The sequence below is a fragment of the Crotalus tigris genome, unplaced genomic scaffold, assembly GCF_016545835.1.
Source record: "Crotalus tigris isolate CLP2741 ecotype Arizona unplaced genomic scaffold, ASM1654583v1 scf7180000017739.2905288, whole genome shotgun sequence".
In the NCBI taxonomy this organism is placed as follows: domain Eukaryota; kingdom Metazoa; phylum Chordata; class Lepidosauria; order Squamata; family Viperidae; genus Crotalus; species Crotalus tigris.
The window spans coordinates 828,953-846,071 of NW_024096605.1; the positions used below are offsets into that span (position 1 = coordinate 828,953).

General features: G+C 43.9%; 1 protein-coding gene across 1 annotated transcript in view; it reads right to left on the reverse strand.

The window, feature by feature from the left end:
• Positions 1 to 5,471, reverse strand: part of ALG14 (ALG14 UDP-N-acetylglucosaminyltransferase subunit) — a 37,928-nt gene extending 32,457 nt beyond the window's left edge. Inside the window, exons 1-2 of the mRNA XM_039339779.1 lie at positions 5,275 to 5,471; positions 3,587 to 3,738 (exon numbers count right to left, since the gene is read on the reverse strand). Coding sequence (XP_039195713.1) covers positions 3,587 to 3,738; positions 5,275 to 5,413 — 291 coding nt within the window. The 5' untranslated portion in view covers positions 5,414 to 5,471. The remainder of the gene's footprint in view (positions 1 to 3,586; positions 3,739 to 5,274) is intronic.
• Positions 5,472 to 17,119: the final 11,648 nt, after the last annotated feature.

A 17,119-nucleotide genomic window follows, 5' to 3' on the forward strand; every position in this document is an offset into this window, starting at 1 on the left:
CCTATACTGGTGCTCTGGTGCTTTTGGTTTTGCACATTATGCTAATTTATCTTGTGAATCGTGAAGTTTGAACAGAGCCAGAGAATAATCCTACATAGTCTACTTGGACTCACTGAGTTCAAAGGGACATTATCTGCAAGAAATGGGTACAGGATTGCAAACTTGTGGTTTGGAATACTTCCAACAGTTCCCTTCCGTTTCCCATTAATAATGAAATACCACTGGGAAACAAATTGAAGTATATAAAAGATTATAGCTACAATCCCTCTATCCTGTTCTCCACCCCACCCCTCCTAAAAAAAAAAAAACAGAGCAATTTAAGCTCCGGCAAGTGTTTCACTTTGGTCTGAAAATTTTAAGAAAAAAAAAATATCTGAAATATGTGTAATGGATTATCTCAAGAATCTTAAATACACAATGATAAAAGAGCAATGAGCAATTAATGGAAATTATTCATGAGTCAATTCAACAATGCAAGACATTGCAAACCCCCAATGCTTAACCAATCTGTTCTGATGCTTAGGCTATGTCACTTTTAACTTTCTTTTTTTATTATTGATAGAATAAAGGCAAGCATATCTCAGGCTTGTGGAATCTTTTTATTTATTTATTTTATGAGAAACCAAGATTTGTCCAGCAGTTTGATGAAAAAAGATATACACTTGAACTATGGAGTATTAAGCCCAGGAAATTATTTTGAATAACTGGACTGACAGAACTGACGGTCTCTCCTTATATAACTCTGCTTTTATTTACTATTTTCCCCTTCATTTCAGTAATATAATTAATATGGAACTGTCTTACTTATTTTCTAATGATTATACTAGATAGCTGACAGTGAAACATCTGTTAGCCTAATAAGGTAGTCTGGAAAAGAAGCACAACCGGAAGCATCAGCACTATTTTTAATGTAAGGTTACATTAAACAGAATCTTGCAAGACTGAAAAAATATGTCACCTTTACTTTATTTTTAATCTCTGGAAAACTAGGGCCAGTTCCCTTCCCCCACCTGTGGACTGAGCCGTGGTGGCACGGTGGCTAGAATGCAGTATTGCAGGCTATTTCTGCTGACTGCCAGGAGTTCGACCTTCACCGGCTCAAGACTGACTCAGCCTTCCATCCTTCCGAGGTTGGTAAAATGAGATTGTTGGGGGGAATATGCTGACTTTGTAACCTATTAGAGCAGTGGTTCTCAACCTTTTTATATGGCGACCCTGGTCATAAGGACGCGCGGCGCCATGCGCAGTGCCGCCCCCATGCGTGGTGCGCATGTGCGGGGGCGCCCCAAGGGAAAAAAATGGCGGATCGCGTTGTTTGGCGACCCCCGTAAAATGGTTGTTCGACCCCAAATGGGGTCGCGACCCAAAGGTTGAGAACCGCTGTATTAGAGAGTTCTGTAGTGTAAAGCAGTGGTTCTTAACCTGGGCGATATTGCCCCCAGGGGGCGATTTCATTTTTCAGAGGGGCGATGGAACGAAAAGGGGGCAATATGGGGGCAATGGAGCAAGAGGTTTTGGGGACACTTTTGAGACTTTTTCGTACAGTGAATCGCCATATATCTGATGGAGGGGGGAGCACTTCTTCGAAACATCGCATGCTGAGTGGCTCTGTAAAACATTTTGTATTGTATTTTTTTAGCGTGCACTCCAGTTCGATATTATATTTTCTTTGTGTCTTTTTAATCCTTTTTACAGTGTGCATGACTATATATAGTTTCCTCAAATCTTAATTTAGTTTCAGAGTTTTCGTCTTGAAATTCTTAGTTCCTGCATTGTGGTTTGTTCTTATGCCCTTTTTATATTTCTTTTTGCGTCTTAAATTTCACTTGTAATTCAATCATTAAATGTTACTGTTTTTCTTTTCGGGCATTTTACTTTCTTGCAATTGAACTTTGTTTTCATTTAAGTGTCTTGAATAAATAAGATAATAATGAAATACATGTATCACGAAATTTGGGAATAAAGTGACGGATGGCACCAAAATTTTTCACACAGTTGAGATATGGGAAAAAGACTGGAAATAAATTATTTGCATCGATATGTCCTGATGACAATTTTAAAGAAAACAAAAAAAGTGTTTGGATAAATTGAAGAATTATTTCCTATGTTGCAATTGAGAGGTTATATTGGGGGAGGGGGGCGATGACAACTTCCTTGTTGGCTCAAGGGGGCGATTCGTTCAAAAAGGTTAAGAACCACTGGTGTAAAGCACTGTGAAGTGGTATATAAGTCTAAGTGCTATTGCTATTGCTCTTATCATATAGCTCATCTCATCTGTGGGTCTTCCTCTGTCTCCCAAGGTCATTCCCACACATCATCACAACATCTTCCTGATGAGTCAACAGAAGATCTACATCTAAACTTGGCACATGTCCCATGCTAGAAATAGTCTAGCTCAGAAGAGGGGTAGGGACATTGTTTTCAAGCAATTATGCTACAGGGCTTCATGCCACTAGCCAGGTTCAAGATTGTAATCCCCTAACATGTTTGTTTGAAGTTTCACCCATAGCTTATTCTAAATTGTTCCCATCTTCTAGGCCAGTGGTTCTCAACCCTTTTAATGCCGCGACCCCCAACTGGTCGTAAGTTGAGGACTACCCAACCATTCGTAAGTCAAGGACTTTCCCTGCCCGGGAGCGCCGCAAATTGCCCCCTGTGCCGGCCGAGACAACTTGCAGCACCGTTTGCAGAATGGGACTTTTGGCGGGCTCAGCAGGGCAGAGACAGCCTGGACAATTCCTATTGGCTTTTGAAAGCCAATAGAATTAGACTCTATTCAAGAGAATCTATTCTATTGGCTTTCAAAAGCCAATAGACTAAAAGCACACCTAAGGAAAAGGGGGAAAAAATGGCGGACTGCGTTGTTTGGCGACCCCCGTGAAATGGTTGTTCGACCCCAAATGGGGTCCCGACCCATAGGTTGAGAACCGCTGTTCTAGGCTTTAGGGAGTATTTTAAATAACTCCCATGAGTATTGACTGCTGCTGTTTGGAAGCTTCACTGCACAGTGAAAGGTGGAAGAATAAAGGGGATCTTTGAGAAGAGGATTTGTGTTAGCAACCTTTTCAAGAAAATGATCTGTTCTCGTGAACTTTAGAAGAAATAGGAAACCTCACTCCATTTGGCCTAGAGATCAGTCATATCCCATCCCAATGCATGCAGACAGTATGGATTAGAGGTATAAGACAGAGCCAAAAGTCCAACATTGGTAACTTTAAGACCTGTGAACTTCAACTCCAGAATTCTCCAATCAGCCATGGGGGAGAAATCCATCATTCACAAGTCTTAAAGTTGCCAAGGCTGGACATCACTGTTCTAGAAAGACAGATGTACAGTGTTATTTTATGTTTGGAGGATACAGATGCTTCAAGATTATCTCAAAGCCAGGTCCCTCCCTCTGGAGTTAGTGCTTAGTGAAGCTTTCTCTGGCCTGCACGGAAGGCTCCCAAGTTAATGAGAAAAATGAAAAAATTTAGGGATGGAATTTTCAGTGCAAATTGGGAAACCTTACAGTATTTTAGCAGGAAATGTGACATTAATATTTAATAAAATATGAACAATTAGAAAATTAGGTATGAAAACTCACCGAGGAATCGGGGTATTTAGCAGCTCTTTTTTCTTCAAAAGAACGGATTTTTTCTTCACTCATCTTATCTGAATCGGCCAAAACATAATGCCTGGGAGAATATTTCTTGGAGAGACTGTTAAGCAGCCTTAAGATTTCTGTAGTATGTCCTCCTGAAAAATACACAGTCAGAGTTAAGCTCTGTAAGTTACACTGACTTTAGCGTGAGAATTTGATTTCATCATTCTGTTGATTTACCTTTCAACAGGCTCACCCCTTTTGTTGGTTGGATTTTACACACCATACTTATCCACAATCGACTAAAATACAGTTTTCTTAATAACCCAATTCTTTCTTTTGCTTGACCACTGAACTGTAAACTAACCACAAGGGCTTGACCAACAAGCTAAACTATGTTGGTTAGTCTGTGGTTTACTACAATGTCTAGAACAACAAGACCAGGCAAGTAATAGTTGCCACTGTTACTCACCTGTCCCCTTCCACTCCAATTCTGTTTATTAACACATTGTTTTGGGCTAATGGAACAGAATGGCTGGACCAAGATTATCTGCACCACAGGAAATGGAGAGATTGACCACTTTTCCTGTTTTATTTCACTGTGGGGGTGCGGGAGAGAGAAAGGAAGAAAAAGCAAGAGATGGCAAAGTAGATTTTCCTTTGCTCACCATCAACTTACTAAGGGGTGTAGAACACTAGTCAATTCAAAGAGGCAGCGCAAATGAATGTAGTACTAAGCTGTAATTTGTTTTGCAGATAGACAGCGCAAGCGAATGCCAATGTAGTGCTAAGCTGTGGTTTGTTTTAATCAGTTTGAGTCAATTATGTTGGCTTAGTGTGACATCAAACAAAACTATCATCCATGGTTTACAAAGGGCAAAGTCTGGGTTTAGCTATGCTGAATCAAAATCAAACAAACCATATTTGATACGGGGTGTGAATTTTACTAGCAAATATGAAAGAGCTAGCTGCTTTTTTTTTTCTCCCCAGCAAGAAAAGAGGACCAAATACCAGCCAAAACACTGTTTTGATGAAAATTCTTCCTGTCTTCAATGTCAGAGAGTAGAGGTAGGCTGTCTTTGCTTTATGGGTTTTCCTGCTTCCCAACATCAAGAGAAAAGCAATGTAAGTTTTTAGGGGCTTCATTGTTTTATAATTTTGGCTGCAGAGCAAAGAAAAAGCAGACTGGGATCCGCTCTGCTTTCTTTTCCAACAGAGGTGGCTATATTAAACATTCTTTTTCAAATACTTAGGCAGGTAGAGATACTTCTACTAAGATGCCGTTGTAATATTTCCATCAGACTATACACCAAAGAACCAGGGTTGGTCTAAAACTGGGGACATCCAGGTTCAGATTACCCCGGTTCACGCTAATCTCACGCTATTAACAATTATTGTCAAGGAAGAACTAAGCCTTACGATTGGAATTAAGAATTAAAATCAAGAAGGGAACTGTGATATTCTGCCTCTAAAATATTAGCCGGAGAACCCCTGAATCCTCTTTAACCGTATCACCCAATTCCAAGCCATTTTTCTTCAAAGAAACTACAACGTCCAGCATATCTAGCAAGCACAGTAAACAGCAGCAAGAACGCCTCATTTCTGTAGCGGCTGCTTTGCTTTCTGGGTAATGTAGTCCGGATGGCCACACTTACCCTGTGGTAATTTCTATTTCTAGCTTTTTGTCTTACCAGAACCGGCAACCACCAGGAGTTTGACGTCAGCATTAAGAGAGACAGGGCGTCGCTTCACAAACCGCAGGACGAAAAGAATCAGCAAAGGGAAAATCAAGACCGAAACGCCCAGTTTTGTCCAAAACGACCATTCCATATCCAGGCCGTCATTCGATAAAACTCTACAGTAGTGTAGGAAGCTGGAGAGGAATTACGGGAGCCGAAGCAGTTCAAAATACCGCAGAAACGTTCTGCTGCTCGTTCATCAAAGTGTTTTCGTCACCGATCTCGTTTTTTGTTTTTGTTTTTGCAAGTGTTGATTGTAGCTGCGATGCTTGATTCAAAAAAAGAAAGAAAATATTTCCTAAATTAATAAATAGACAGTAGAGCTTAGGGTTTTGGTTTTTTTTTTTAGGTGTACGACAGATGTGCTTTTTCTCTTAGCTTATGATGAAAATGGCAATGACCACTTTTGTGTTCTGTGGTATTTTAATGGAATATTTTTTTTAAAAAAAACCTTGTTATGAACATAAGACTGAAGAAGATCCATTTGCTAGAAATGTAAGAGTTAAACCTTCCTAGTGTGTCGTTTTGTTTTTTGTTTTGCTAAGGTGACCAACTTTTTTACAATGAAAAGGAGGACACAAATAAATTGAAGAAAAAAAATATTGTAAATAAAAGAAACATTTTATTTATTGCAACAATAATACAGAATACACTATAATATGATAAATGCATAATAAAAACATTTGTAACAATAACATTTTATATTGTAATTATGCTTACATGCCACACCCCCGCCTGCAGCTGCCCCACCAGCACTGCTGTCCCGCCATGTAGAGCGGGCCCCACGCTCCCAAAGCACTAGCTGTGCCGGTTCCGGCCCTGGGGGCAGCCCACCGTCAACACACCCCGCCTGCAGCCACCCCACCAGCACCATTCCCCACCCTGCGCAGCCCCCTGTAGAGCAGGCCCCATGGCCCCCACAGCATAGGGGGCAGCCGGCCACAGATGCCCCTCACAGCCCCACCCGCAGCACCCCGCCGCCCCTGCCTCTTGCGCCCCCAGCCATTATTGCCCTAGCAGGGCTGAAGATCAAGAGAAAGTTACCGTGGCATGCTGCTCCAGTCTCCTTCAGGTATCTTCGGGACTAACTAGGAGATGGTGTATTTGAGTAGCAGGGAGGGATGCAAAGTTCCTGCCAATTCGCCTTCACTGTAGACAACTTACATGTGCAAAGTTTGCCAGCCGGGTGTTTTGGCATGCTCAGCAGCAATTTCTATTGGCTTTCGAAAGCCAATAGGGGGAGTAGCACAGCTCATGCAAAAGTTGAAAAAAAAGCCATCAAAAAAAGGTGCTTGAATGCTGTTCTGAGCGTTCTGTGAGGAAAAAAAGCCCTGCAGATTAGTCTTCAAATATTGAAAAGGAGGACATGTAGCAGGACACTTTTCGAGGGAGGACAGAACTCATAAAAGGAGGACTGTCCTCCCAAAAGGAGGACAGTTGGTCACCTTAGTTTTGCTAGGCAATATTGACATATATTAAACACTGCACATATTGTTGTATCCCAAATTATTTATAATTTACAAGTTACATGAAAGAGATTGTGGATACATAGACTTCTTTTTTAAAATATAATGCCAAGGTGCCCGGTGTTATGTCCTGAGCCTGTGCAAGCAGGCTCGGGGCATTGCAAACGGTTCCAGCAGGTGCAAGCTGCCGGGACCAGACAGGCTGTCGCCAGTACTTGTGCGCATGCGCAAGTGCTGGCGCGCCAAAAGTTGCAGATTTACCCGGGGATGGCCTATATAAGAGGCCAGGAGTTTTGGGTGTCGTTGGCGTCTTCTAACTGTAAGCTGAACACATGAATAAAGAAGTTTCCTGAGAACTACAACTGCTTCTCGTGTCTTGCCATTTCGCGAAGGACTCAACACTGGTGACGAAGGTGGGATTGCCTTACATCAACACAAGGGTGTAAGCTTACCTGAGTGAGTCGTGAGCAGCAGGAACGGCGTTGACTCGGCAGCTACCCGCCAATCCAGCATGCATTCGGGGGTAGGCTGGCTGATAGACCCTTCCTGATACAAAAATGGCAAAGATTGGAAGGCTTTCGGAATTCGACGTCTCACATCCAGAGAGGTGGGAGTCCTACGCAGCCAGGGTGGAAAACTACCTCAAAGTGAACCAAGTGAGGGAAGAAAGTTTGAAGGCTGCCACCCTGCTGTGCGTTTGCGGTCAAGACGCATTCGAAATCGCTGAGAACCTTGCAGCACCTGTTCCTTTAGACTCTGTCAGCTACGCAGATCTAAAAAAGCTACTGAAGGAGCACTTCCAGCCTAAGATGTCCGTCATCGCGTGGCGCCACACCTTCGAGCAGAGGGATCAACGACCCGGAGAATCGGCCAAGGAGTACATCGCCGCATTAAGGAAAGCCGCCAAACATTGCGAGTTCAAGGACCTCGAAGAACGACTGAGAGACAGATTCGTATGCGAGCTAAGGCATCGTGAGTTACAACAGAGACTTTTTGCTAAGGAGGACTTGTCTTTCCAAGATGCCTTGAGAGAGGTCACCGCAGAGGAAGCAGCGGGCGGCGCCATCAAGAACATGCGGCCGATCAGGAACAGTCCAGATGCTGCATCCGTGCACCAGGAAGAAGTCCAAAGAAACTCTGAGGAGGATCCGGATAAGGAAGTCGACCGTCTTCACCCCACAAAGGAAGGGAAACAAAAAGGAAGCTCTTCAGCTCTCCCCAAGTGCATCGACTGTGGAGGTCGCCACAGGAGAACCGACTGCAAGTTCCGCTCCGCTATCTGCAGGGCGTGCGGAAAACAAGGACACATTGCAGCTGTGTGCCTGGGCCGTCTGAAGGTACAACCTCAGGAAGAATTGCGCCTGAAAGGTACCAGGGTCCCCAGCCAGAATAGGGTGGGGTTTTGCGCTTCGCGACGAAGCATCTATAGGACAGGCACACACAAGCCAATTAAGAAAAAACTGTCACTTAAGGTGAAGCTACAAGGGGTTCCATTAGCTATGGAACTGGATACGGGGTCTGCCCTTTCAATCATTTCCATGCAAACGTTTAGGAAGATTTGTTCCGGTAGTGGAACTCAGGCCAAGCTGAGGCCTTCTGACATTGTGTTAACAGACTTTCAAAACTCCAGAGTGTGTGTTAAGGGGGAGGCCACCCTTAACGTACAGTATAAGGATTTTGAAGGTCCACTAGACCTATTAGTAGTAGGGGGTGAACAAACGAGTCTCATAGGACTCGATTGGTTTGAGGCCTTGGGAATACACGTCACAGGGCTCAACAGTCTACAAACACTCGACCTACAGGAAGTCTGCAAAGAATTTGCAGATGTTTTCAGCCCCCAGCTGGGCACATTCAAAGGACCCCCTGTGTCCTTAAAGCTAGACCCCACTGTCACTCCCATTAGAATTAAAGCAAGAAGGGTCCCTTTTGCTTTAAAGAGTAAAATTGACACTGAGTTGGATAAACTGATCCAACAAGGAATTCTGGAACCTGTTGACTCCAGTCCCTGGGAAACCCCCATTGTCACGCCTCTCAAGGCAAATGGGGACATTCGCATCTGTGCTGATTACAAATGCACTCTGAATAAGGCATTGCAGCAACATGCCTATCCTGTTCCTGTGGTCAATCATATTCTGGCCTCCCTCAAGGGGGGGCGTGTTTTTGCAAAGCTTGACCTAGCTCAAGCATATCAACAGCTGCCTGTTGATGATGCTGCTGCTATAGCTCAGACTATTGTGACCCACAGAGGGGCTTTCAAGGTAAAGAGACTTCAATTTGGAGTAAATGTCGCTCCTGGGATTTTCCAAAGCGTAATGGAAAACACACTACGGGGTATACCAGGGGTTTGCCCCTATTTTGATGATGTCTTAATTGCAGGAGACTCCACATACATTCTAGCTGAAAGGCTAAGGGCTGTCCTGTTAAGATTCAGGAAAACGGGACTCAAACTCAAGAAGGACAAATGTAAAATTGGGGTGCCTTCCACAGAGTTTCTGGGGTTCAAAATTGATGCTGCTGGGATTCACCCTGCTGAATCCAAACTAAAAGCCATTATGCAAGCCCCTAGGCCAAAGTCTAAGGCCGAACTACAGGCTTTCCTGGGCCTTCTGAATTTCTACAATTCCTTTCTCCCACATAAGGCTAGTGTAGCTGAGCCTCTTCACAGGCTATTAGATAAACAGGCAGTGTGGCAGTGGTCACAAACACATGAGGCAAGTTTCAATGAGGTCAAGACCTTGCTCACTTCTAACAGTGTACTTGCACACTTCAATGAGTCCCTTCCTGTGTGCATCGCTTGTGATGCCTCCCCTTATGGGGTAGGAGCTGTACTGAGCCACCTCAGGTCTGATGGAACTCAGGTTCCTGTTGCATATTACTCCAGGACATTGTCTTCAGCTGAGCGCAACTATGCTCAAATAGACAGGGAGGCCTTAGCTGTTGTTGCTGGAATTAAAAAATTCCATAATTTTTTATATGGTAGGCATTTCACGGTCTTCACTGACCATAAGCCTTTGCTGGGACTGTTTACCACACATAAACAACCCCCCCAAATCATCTCCCCCAGGATGCTCAGGTGGTCTATCTTTTTGTCTGCATATGATTTTTCCCTACTTCACAAGCCTGGGAAGGAAATGGGCCATGCTGATGGCCTCAGTAGATTACCCCTGCCGGTAATAGAAGCTGACCCTGCACCAGCTATCAATATTCTCTCTATCCAAGCCTTGCCCGAGTCTCCCCTGAATGCCAGGGATGTAGCCGCTGAATCGGGCACAGATCACACACTTTCACGTGTCCTTTCTTGGGTTTTGTCTGGATGGCCTGAGCACTGTCCTAGTCCTGAGTTTCAGAGTTTCTGGTCTAAAAGGAACGAGTTGTCCACCTCTCAGGGTTGTCTGCTTTGGGGAAGCAGAGTTGTCATTCCCTCCTCAATGAGGACTAGGGTCTTAGGTTCCCTCCACGAGGGTCATCCTGGCATTGTACGAATGAAGGCTCTTGTGCGCAGCCACTTGTGGTGGCCTGGCCTAGACAAAGACATTGAAGCTAAGGTGCATGCATGCCACCCTTGTCAACGCTCGCACCCTGAAATGCCACAAGCTCCTGTGCATAGATGGGAGGAAACACAATCTCCATGGTCTAGGGTGCACATTGACTACACTGGGCCCTTTCAGGGTCAATTCTTCTTGGTCCTCGTTGACAGCCATTCGAAATGGCTTGAGGTTGTACCTGTCTCATCCACCACCGCTGCAAAGATTATTCAGGTACTGAGGGGGATTTTTGCTGCACACGGGCTCCCAGACATCATTGTGTCTGAAACGGCCCTCAATTCACTTCCTCCGAATTCCAAGCTTTCTTGCAGGCTAACATGATTCATCATGCCACCTCTGCACCTTTCCACCTGTCCACCAACGGTATGGCTGAACGCATGGTGCGCATCACCAAGGACGCCTTGAAGAAACTCACCTATGGAGACTGGCATCACAGGTTGGCTGACTTCCTCCTTTCTTATCGCACCACACCGTCCACTTCTACAGGGAGAAGCCCAGCTGAACTTCGCTGGGGGTGCAAACTGACTACCAAGCTTGACCGGTTGCATCGGACAGACTGCCTCCTTCTGTCTCACACCCCAGGGCACCTAGGCAACTACTTGTGGGTGCCCCGGTTTGGACTCGTAATTACGGGCCTGGTCATACATGGGTCCCCGCATCTATATCCAGGGTCACAGGTCCTCTATCCTACGAGGTATCCCTGGACAACGGTCGTGTCCTGCGTTGGCACATTGACCAACTTCGCCCTAGATGGGACCTTCCCGATGAGACTCCTGAGTCTTTTCCAGGGGGGGAGGGGGAGCCTTTTGGGCAAAGGGAGGGGCATGGAATGATGCCCATTATCAATGGGGAAGCCACAATCAGCCCATCTCAAGATTCCGCGAGTGCTCCAAACAGGAATTCAAGGAGCCCAACTAGATACCAGGCATCAACGCCTTCTCCAGCCAGGGAGTTACCCCGGGGGCATAATCACTACTCACCCGCATCACTCAGTACTCCAGTCAGGGAGAATACCCGGGAGCATCCCAATAAACCATTCCCCGCAAGAGAGCTGGCACACACTCCTTCGAGTTGGCCCGACACTACCCCTGTCCCTAGAAGGGGGCAAACACACAGGGAGGTAGTCGAGGAACCAAATCCCGACTACAACACCTCTGACTCCATTCAGAGGACAACTGAGTTTTGGGACAGTACTGAAACCCACACAAGCCCGGACACAGAACAGGATTCAGGGGACAGACAGCCTCCTGACAGGTCTTGGACGGACCTAGGAGGTTCTACAGAAACGCCCAACAGTGACAGTCACTTAGAAGGGCCAGAGAGCCTACAGCTAGGCGGGACAACCAGGTCACATAGTGAAAGAAGCCCTGGCCTGACGAGCCCAGTGGGCAAGCAAGCAGGCCAGGCATTGGAGCACAGTCTTTGGGAATCACCAAGGCAAAACAAGGGGGACAGGCACGCATCACTACTCAATCAGAGGGTACTTGGCAAGCACCCTGAACTTAGGAGGTCACAGAGAGCAAGGAAATCTCCTAAGTATTTGGAGGATTTTGTAACCCTCTTGGCCAAACAGAGCTGGTAGAAAAATAGAGCATTGAAGCTGATGGAAGACCAGGAATACCTGGTATTGGGGAGCATGGCACTACACTACAGAAATGACTTATGTGTTATTATGGTATAAGGAATAGTTTTAGCCCGGGGGGAAGGGGTGTTATGTCCTGAGCCTGTGCAAGCAGGCTCGGGGCATTGCAAACGGTTCCGGCAGGTGCAAGCTGCCCGGGACCAGACAGGCTGTCACCAGTACTTGTGCGCATGCGCAAGTGCTGGCGCGCCAAAAGTTGCAGATTTACCCGGGGATGGCCTATATAAGAGGCCAGGAGTTTTGGGCGTCGTCGGCGTCTTCTAACTATAAGCTGAACACATGAATAAAGAAGTTTCCTGAGAACTACAACTGCTTCTCGTGTCTTGCCATTTCGCGAAGGACTCAACACCCGTGATGAAAGTTCATCATGATATCATTGTACAAATATCATAAATACATACTTGTATCAAACATCGTGTTCCAAATACAGGTGTAGCAATTGAATCATAATGTCACTCCTGGTGTGTTATTTTTGGTGCCACTGTGATTTGCTGTAGACCCTGCTGTTTGGGATGCCACTAAAAATATTATTCTATATTGATGAAAAATCTATATCTGATCTAAAAGCCTGGATGGAAGACATGTGTTCGCTTCCTCTCCATAAACTGGCTTTCTATCAACTTTGTGGAAAATCTGATCATAATTTGGTCTGGTTAACATTTTTCTTCTTTTTGTTTAGACATTAAAATAAATCTGTAATAAATTCAAATATGTTTAAGGAACAGCCTTCCTCTGAATATATAAACAGAGCAATCCAACACCAGAACTTTTGGCCTACTCCAAATCTTTCAGCAGTGGTGCTTGCAATTACAAAATTATCTGGATTATCTGGAACAGGAAATGCTTTGTGGTGTTCAGAACATCTCTACTTAATACCTCTTCTTCACAAAAAATCCACAACATACAAACGTATGAAAGTAGACATTTTAATGCAACTTAATAGCTGATCAGTGAAAGCTTTGCTAGACATATGAACATTTCAAATGAAGTAATTTAAACTACATGCCTGAAATGCAGCCCTTATCAACATTTTTGGTGTGTTAGGTTGGATTTTTATTGTCCTTAGCCAGGTTAGTGAGAGGAGTTGTCATGTTGCAATGAGAGAGAGAGAGAGAGAGAGAGAGAGAGAGAGAGAGAGAGTCTCATGCTGTAGTATCTTCCATAGCCAAGTGATGATTATATAATGATGTAATGATCCATAACTATATACCAGTGGTGGTGAACCTATGGCACGGGTGCCAGAGGCGGCACTCAGAGCCCTCTCTGTGGACATGGGTGCCGTTGCCCCAGTCCTAGGCCTTCAGCTGGGTTTTATAAAACCTTTTCGCTTTAGGCCTCCGCCATGTGCAAAAAAAAAAAAAAAGGTTAAATCAATCAGTCAATTTTAACTTCTCGCAGGGGGAAAAAAGATCTTGCAAAGTTGGAATTGATTGATTGAACTTTTTAGTCCCATCCAGTCTGCCGTTACCACTGCAGCCATGCCCACCCAATGGGCCACACCCACCCGGCACTTGACGATACATAAGTAGGTTTTGGGTTGCAGTTTGGGCACTCGGTCTCTAAAAGGTTCGCCATCACTGCTATATACTTTTATCTTAGTATAGTATTCTAAGCTTTAAACCAGAGTCCCATAACTGAGGCTACGAAGCTACATGACCCCCTCAAATGCCTCAGGTGTGGCCCCAGAGCTCTCCAACACTTGCTACTGAATTGTTATCTTTAAGTTACACAACCCAGATATTATTAAATGTGAGAGAATTAAATCTTTTAAATAAATTTAATTAAAATTAAATACATTCCATTGTAATTAATGCATTGAAATATTGTTTTAATTAAGCCCAACTTTCGTTTGGACTGTGCTACTTTTTTCTCTCAGTGTTCTATTTCACGGTCCAGGGCGACCCTTGGCTCAAAGAACGAATGTACCTTTTCCCTGAACCTGTAATTTATACTTTGCAGTGGAAAATCTTTGCAAATCCTTAACTGAGTCTGAAGCGCTGGGTGAGGCTTAATTTGTACCTTCTCTGAATAATCTTGAAAAACAGGGACTAGAAAATTAGAAATAGGTTTTCAAGCTGACTTTAAGTTCCTGTTTCTGTTGGTGTAGCACAAAGAGCACTGCTACTGAAAGAGGATACTTTTGCTTGTCTATATCAGGGCTTTTCAACCCTTTCACTCATTGTACCACTTTTAGGATATGGCAATATCCGAGTACCACCAGTCCCCTAGCAAGGTGTCAAAAACTTGATGACCAAAAAAAAAAAAAAAAAAGGAAAAAGGTGATAAAGTACAGGTAGTCCTCGACTTACAACAGTTCGCTTAGTGACTGTTCAAAGTTACAATGGCACTAAAAAAAGTGCCCCCCAAGCCACAGCCAAGCAAGACATCTGCCTGCCATCCGGCAGCGCTTTTTTCTCCTGTCCAAGGTTTTCATTGTCTGAGCATTTCTGTTGAGGATTGGCAGCGGGGGTGGGGTGGGGGGTGTTTGGTTTTTATTCCCCCCATCTGCTGGGTGATTGCAGCAGGTTTTGGTCACTTCACATGTCCCTGGGACACTGACTGTCATAAATATGAATCAGTTGCCAAGCATCTGAATGTAAATCACAAGACCCTGGAGATGCTGCAACATTCCAGGTGATTGGCGCTTCTTCTGGGCTCAACTGAAGTGCCAGGATCAGGGCCGAGCTCCAGTTGGATCCTGGCGCTGATCCTGGCACTTCCGCTGAGCCCTGACAGTCCTGAAGAATTGCTGATCCTAGCGCTTCCGCTGAGCCCTGACAGTCCCGAAGAAGCGCTGATCCTGGCGCTTCCGCTGAGCCCTGACAGTCCCAAAGAAGTGCTGATCCTGGCACTTCCACTGAGCCCTGACAGCCTGCAGCTCCAGCCATCTCTCAGTTAGGCTTGTGTGGTACTGCCACCAGTTCAGCTCATTCCTCTCCCCCACTACCACTTTTCTAGGATGGTTGCGTACCACCTGCCAGGTGCCAATGTACCACAGGTAATATCCGTACCACTGGTTGAAAAGCCTTGGTCTACATGAGGTTTAAGGGCTGAATTTGCCAGTAGATTTTTATCCACAAAATTAATGTGAAGTGGTAAAAAAATGTTATCTAAAAATGCAATTACATTTAAAATGTAAATGTCATAGATGAATTTGATTTGGATAGAATGTTTCATTCGTTTGTTGCAGGGTGTATGTTGTTATTATTTATTGTTAGCATTCATTAAATTTATATACCACCCATCTTGCGGTTTGGGGCAACTCTGAGTGGCTGTTACTGCTTTCAAATCATTCTCTCTTTTTCTACGGCTTCTGTCTCTATTATTTTCCCCAAACTGAAATTGTTACATTGTCTTCCTCCCATATCTAGTAGTCTACAGATGAGTTGCATTAAAACTTCTATAATGGCTACTCAACATGGTCCAAGATTGAGTGGGAATTTCAGGCATTGTAATCCCACAGGGCACAAAGGTGGGGGAGCTGTTTTGTCTTTGTGAAGAGTCATGAATTCTTTGTTCATAATTTAGATTTCTAGAGTCATTGTTGATATGTATTGAGCATTTCAGCTCTCATATCTTCTCCCATATAAATTGTATGCTTTGAACTGCAGACCTATGCAAACTATATTGAAATCCTATTCACTATGATAAGAGTAACCATGGGTAGGCTCAATTTTTATAGAAATCTATTATTAAGTGTTTTATGATGCCAGTAGCAACATTTCAGATCTTGAAATAGGGGAATGTTATCATTTATCCACTATCTCGACTTTTCTTCATTTTGTTGACAGTGCAACTTCCTATAGCGTTACGTAGGTAGGTTTTGCCATGAATCTGTCTGTACATGCTCAGACGTGGTGTGATCTATGGATATTAGAATGTCATTAAAAGGAAAACCAGCATCCAGCCGAGGTTTCTTCTGATACTGTTCTCTTTTTCTTCCTTCAGATTGATTAAAAGCTACCTTAGTACCCCTGCTAGTTAACGTGTTTGATCAAACTGAATATGCAGCATGTGATTGACGCTTCTAAATGTAGTCCCTATCTGAATACAGTCCCCTCCCTGCCCATTGCATTAACTTTGATCCCTATCCACAGATTTCTTTGGATTGTGATAGACAGAGCAACAGTAGTTTTAACAATATGGGGCTTTAACAGTACCCACAGCTCCCTGACAGCAGGCAGCATTGATAAATGATGCATGAGAATGATCCTCATCTTCAAAGTGATCTGTTCCTTCAGACCTGGCATGTTATTTGCAGAGAAATATCAGTAGGCTATTCTTTCAGCCAGTTCCTCTGCTCCTACTTTTCTATATCAGCCCTAAGACCTGGCCCCCATTGCTCTGCTTCTTTCCTTATCTGTGCTATAAATGTATCAACCACATTCAACCTCTTTGGTAATTAAAATGCGGCTCTCACTTACTGAACATCTGTTGGATTTAATTTTTTCCGGTACCAGAGTGTTTGTACCTAGTAATCAAGCCCAATTATAAATTATTTAACATTCATGAACCTGGGACTATATTGTTCTCTGATATATGTATATAAGATGGGATGCATAGGAGCATGGAATTTTGGACCTAGACGACCCTGTAAGCATCATCTTGGCTATGGAATTCTGGGAGCTTAAGTCCACATACCTTAAAGTTGTCAAGTTTCGAAAACACTGATCTAGTCTATGTAGGAGTGTGGGTCTATACATATGATGTACATATTACGTTTAGGTGTGTGTCATGCATGTGTTTCACTTTGAGAACGGGCAACTAAATTTCATTTTTGATGTGTGCCGTTGTGCCCACAGTAAAAAAATGACAATAAAGGTTACCTTACCTTACCTTACCTTACCTTACCTTATCTAGTCCAATCCAACATAATGTTCAGGAAAAATAGTACAGGTAGTCCTCGACGTATGACCACAATTAAGCCCAAAATTTTGCTGCTAAGCAAGACAATTGTTAAGTGTGTTTTGCCCCTGTTTTACAACCTTTCTTGTCACAGTTGTTAAATGAATCATTGGAGATGTTAAGTTAATAACACAGTTGTTAAATGAATCTGGTTTTCCCGTTGACGCTGCTTGTCGGATGGTCAGGTTTTGTCTAATTCTGCCTTTTGAGTGGAAAATGTAATTTATTTTTTTAGTCAG